Below are 5,209 nucleotides of genomic sequence, written 5' to 3'. Positions count from 1 at the left end.
TGTGACCTTGGGTGACTTCCTTAACCTGCGGGGCCTCATCTGTAAAATGGTTCTACTATCACCACGTGTCTCATAGGCTCCTTCTGGAAATTCAGCGGGTTAATATTTATAAAATACTTAGTTGGCTCATGCAACTGGTGGCCAAAAAAACTGGAGGCCAATAAAGAAATAGTTCTAATCTATTTCTATCTTTCCATGGAAGCTAAGACATGAAAGTCACATGACATTATCACCAAAACTAGGAGCGTAAGGGCAGGTAGGAGGGGGGTAGGTGGTAAACAGATTGGCCTGTGGACTATTGTGGAAGGGTATACGCAAACCTTAGTGTCAAAAGCAGGGGAAGGCTTTCCCATTGAGCCAGGCTTAATTTTCATTCCTTTAAAATTTCCACAGATTAGCACCTAGATAAGAAGAAAGAATAAAGTAACATTACAAGTAACAAAACTTATCCATTTATTCCTCATGCATTCATTAATCAAATATTTATCGAGGACTTAGTATGAACCAGGCTCAAAATAAAACAAATTCTCTGCTCTCATGAAGTAGAGAGGTAGACACCAAACAAACAAATATATATATATATATATATAAAATGTTTATATATGTGTATAATGTTTATATATATAAAATAATGTAACTTATTTTATATATATATAAAATAATGTTTATATATATAAAATAATGTTTAATTTATTTTATATATATATAAAATAATGTTTAACTTTATTTTATATATTTTAGCTTAATTACTAGAATATCCATATTTATAAAAACATTTTCACTCCTATCAGCACAATACTTGTGCTGTTTCTGTTTAATAAATTTGTCACTTTTTATTTTATTTTTGGTATTGTAAGTTTTGACCAGTCACTACATTCTCATGGTTTTGTAAAGTGAAGCATTGTGAAAAGACACATTGCGAAAAATTTCTCAGCCTTTCCCTCACTTGCTTCATCTTACCCGTTTCCTACACAATAACCAGTTTCGCTATTATTTCATTTATTTTCTCTAGAATTTCTTATTCTTATTTCTATCTCTTTAGATAACCCTTTTTCGAGCGTGCTTGTCAAGGAGTTTTCCAGCAAACTCTTAATATTTCAAGTAACAAGGAACTCAGCATTTTCCATTTTTGAGGCAGCTCTAAGAAAGTTCCCTAGTACTTAAGGGAAAATCTTTCTGTAAAGAGTATTTTTTCATTTAAAAAGTAGTTTTAATGCCCTCACCCTGATCGGTTATAGAGTGCTTATTCTCAATGAATGGTTGTTTTCATTCTACAGTTCCAGGACGTATTGTTAGACTATTTAAACAACTGTGTCTATTACAGAGTTGTGGGGTTTTTTTTTTGCAACTAGCTTGTCTCAAGTTTTTTTTTTAACTCTTCTCCTAACCACTCCACCCTCTCCCTAGCCCCTAGACAGTCATAAGGATATAATATAAAACGAAAACATTGGTTTTCATTCATCCGACTTAACTGACTCCAGCCCTGTCTTTTCCAGGGAGGTTTATGTACCGTCTCAGTCTGTCCATATCCTTCGTAAATATCCAGACCTGTCTTGCTTCTCCACTGTTCAGTAACTTCAAGGTTGATTGGTTCTCCAGCACTCACACAGTGCTGTAAGCTTTTGAACTTATAGCTTTTCAGAAGGCAGGTAATGAGTTACATTTAGGAGGGAAAATGGAGAGAAGTAGAAATTAGCATTATTTTAATGAAATTTCAGTATAAAGTATGCTTTAACTAAAACTTCCTAACTCCCCTCCAATACAAAAGAAACCATTCTAACATCATAACTCCCAAAACACTAGTTTTTCTTTTTCTTTTCTCCCTTTTTTGGGGGGGTTGGGTGGGGTTGGGGGGAGGTAGAGGAACGTGATTTGTCACAAGGAAAAGCCTTGCCATACCACATATGTTAATCATATTTAACCAGGATGTTACATCAGTGATTAAAAGTTTACCATTTGTCTGGTTAAACTGACTACGGAATATTTATACGATGGAATAATATAGAGCTATAAAAAAGAAAGGACATTCCTGGTCAGCGCTGTCCAACAGGACTTTCTGTTACGATGGAAAAGTCTATAATCGGTGCTGTCCGCTATAGGATCCTCTAGTCCTGTGTGGCTCCTGAGCCCTTGAAGCATGACTAGTACAACCGAGAAACTGAGGTTTGTTTTTTTTTTTTTCTGAAGTATAATCGACATATAACGTTAGTTTCAGGTGTAGAACACAATGACTTGATATTTTTTATGTACTGTGAAATGATCACCACAATAAGTCTAGTTAACACCTGTTACAAAATTATTTTTGTTCGTGCTGAGAACTTTTAAGCTCTACTCTTGTAGCAGCTTTAAATGTGGAGTACGCTATTATTCACTATAGGCTGGAACTGAGTTTTTTAATTGAACGAAACTTAAATTTTAAATAGCTACCTGTGGCTAGGGGTTACCATACTGCACCGCACAGTTCCAGGAGGTATTGTGAGGCAAAAAAAAAAAAAAGAAGAAGAAGGTGCAGAACTGCGTGCATATGTCATTTTCATTTATATTTGTAAAGGACGGTGACAGCGTGTGTCTGTTGGCTTGTGTGTGCACTGGCATCCGGGCGACAGGCAACGGTCTGGAGGAAGGAATTTCGCTATATATTCTTATATATGAATTTCATGTCATATGAATTCCTATTCAGAATTCATTAAAATCAGTTAACATGTACCAATCTCCCCTTTCAAATGGTATTGGTGACAGAATAAAAGATATTTGCCTTTTTTTCCTACTTGCTGGGATAAGGCTCCCAATAGGGGTGGCTTCTCTACTTTCTCAGCTCAAATAACAGTCAGCATCCAAAGATAAAACACCTTTTTTACCCAAAACCGCTGGGCTCAGGGCTGAACTCCTCCTTACTCTCCCCTTGCTTGGAGGAGCCCGCCCTGGACGTAGTAAGAATCGTTCACAGAATGTAAGCAAGAGGAGATGGAGAAGAGATTACTGAGTCCTACTAGTTTGGAGCTAGACGGATCTTTTAGGCAGAAAGATCTTTCATTTTCTAGCTTCCTCTTCCTGTGCCCTCCCCGCACTAAGTGCCTACCTACCCGCCATGCTTACCTGGTCATGTCACTCTGTACAAGCATGTGGTATGCAGTCGGCGCTGAACAGAAGACCGTGATGGGGAACTTGGCGAGAGTCTGCAATTTGGAAGACGTAAAGGCTTGGTCTTTCTACAACTTTAATAAGTGCCTAAGTGTCTGCGGGGGGCACAGCACGAACCTGAACCTTGTTTACGCTAACGTAAATGTGCTCACACCTTGCCTCGGTATATCTTTTTGGGCTTATTGACTTTCCAGATATGAAATCTCTTAAATCATGTTGTCTATTCTGATTTCTGCAAGGGACTTTGTGCGCCAGTCCTGTCGGTGACACTGCTAATGCATTTCTAAATGTCGACCTCTGGTGCTCTCTGTGCCTGACCTGCAAGATGGATGTCGGCTCAAACCGCGGCAAATAATGTGCAAATACACATGCTCCCTGGGTCCACGGAGAGAAAACACTGCTCCATGCAGTCTTTGCCCAGCCCGTGTCCGACGTGTTCCACATCACGTCCGAAGGCGTCAGATCCAGCCAGAACCTGGGAAAACAAAGAATAGCCCTGATCTATATAGGAAAACAGATCTAAAAGACCAATAAATGAATCATCACCTCTGTGACGTTGAGGCTTCCAGCTGCAGTTCCGTGACAGTACCTCCCATTGACAGATAATCCTAAACCAAAACTGCTGTGGGTGTGTCCGGTCATCTTAGGAAACCCGCTCGTTCCGCTGGTAAAGAAAATGCTCATCATCTCATCGTGCTTTGTCCTCACACAGGTGTGGTTGTCGCTGGCATGTCTAGGAAGAGAGAAGGATGGTGATGCTGATGGTGATGCATTCGCCACAGCACGACAGAGGCCGTCAGCACAGAATAGGATCCGAGAAACCATCTGCTCGGACGCCCTCATCTCGTGGGTCAGGCCCCAGTGATCTAGGCTGATGTCCAAGGTAAATGCCATCTCCCTCTCCATCTCTTTAGGTGCTTTCCAGAATCAAACTCAACTCTGCCATCAGTAGCCCATTTATAATGGCCGGTTTCATAGCTTTTTCCTGTATGATGAAGAGTTAAAGCATTTAAAAAAACTCAAGAGTTATCACACCTCCAGGAGACTGAGGGCTCTGTGATCTTGTAATCAGGGATTTATGAAGAACTGCAGGATTGCTTTTCCGTTTCCCAAGAGGGAGTCTCCATAGTTGGGAATACAGTGAACAGTAAGGCTGAGGAGGACGGAGCATCTGCCCAGGGAAGGGAGGACCCAGTTGAAGGGAAGGGGCACATTTAATGCCTCCGCGGGATGGCCGGGCCGCTCTGTAAGCCCTACGTTGGGGCAGCTGGGAGGAGGGCAGCTCCGAGCATCCAGGGTCTAAGAAGCGTAGATTTTATCTGGGAATCCTAGGCTGAGAATGAATGAATCAGAAACACCCGGGCCACGAGAAATATAGAACAGCAGTTTAAGAGTCTAACAAAGCTAGACTAAGTGCTTAGTCTATGATTCCATAATTATCTTGCTTAAAAATAGTTAGAACCTATAGCTGCGTCATGTCACTTCTATCGCATATACGATCGCTTTTGGAACCTGAGGTGGGGTCATCCTACTGGTCTGTCACTACTGGAGGCTGTAAACATGACAGGAGTGGGCCCGACTGCCTGGCTTAGAACCCAGCTCTGCCTACCCCAGCGTTTGACCTTATTCACCTGCATACTCATCGTCCCGGCTTCCTAGCTCGTTGTGAGATGTGAGTTAATATATCTGAAGTGCTTACGACAGTCAGGGCACACAGCCGGTGCCACAGAGCTACTCTTGCAGGGATAACACTGTTTTTATTAGAATGGTACCGGGCCTCTGGGAAGAACCCAGGAAGTGTCGGCTATTTTTAGAGAAGGTAGGAATGAGTCTGTAGTCGCAAGCAGGCTCCCAAATCCTTGAGTAACACATGTTCGTTCTAGGGGGAATTTGCTACCAGCCGCAGGCTGAGTTAGAACTAATTCCTGGAGTTCTGAGGGTCTCTGGAACATCCATATCAGTGGGACAGTTTTTTGATTGCATCCATTAAGTGTTCTGACCCTTATAACCTGAGAGGGGTGTTGCTGTCAGCAAGGGAGTGATACAGCCCACACGGAAGGAGTGACTG

General features: G+C 41.6%; 1 protein-coding gene across 1 annotated transcript in view; it reads right to left on the bottom strand.

Annotated features, from left to right (window-relative positions):
• The window catches only part of ACSM3 (acyl-CoA synthetase medium chain family member 3), an 18,333-nt gene that overhangs the window by 8,866 nt on the left and 4,258 nt on the right, over positions 1–5,209 (bottom strand). The window contains exons 3-7 of the mRNA XM_023523820.1: positions 3,731–4,070; positions 3,460–3,616; positions 3,097–3,176; positions 1,511–1,634; positions 321–401 (exon numbers count right to left, since the gene is read on the bottom strand). Of these exons, the coding sequence (XP_023379588.1) occupies positions 321–401; positions 1,511–1,634; positions 3,097–3,176; positions 3,460–3,616; positions 3,731–4,070 (782 nt within the window). The remainder of the gene's footprint in view (positions 1–320; positions 402–1,510; positions 1,635–3,096; positions 3,177–3,459; positions 3,617–3,730; positions 4,071–5,209) is intronic.

The sequence above is a fragment of the Pteropus vampyrus genome, unplaced genomic scaffold, assembly GCF_000151845.1.
Source record: "Pteropus vampyrus isolate Shadow unplaced genomic scaffold, Pvam_2.0 Scaffold417, whole genome shotgun sequence".
In the NCBI taxonomy this organism is placed as follows: Eukaryota; Metazoa; Chordata; class Mammalia; order Chiroptera; family Pteropodidae; genus Pteropus; species Pteropus vampyrus.
Note: the sequence above shows the minus strand (reverse complement) of the source record. Positions and strands in the feature narration are given on the sequence as shown.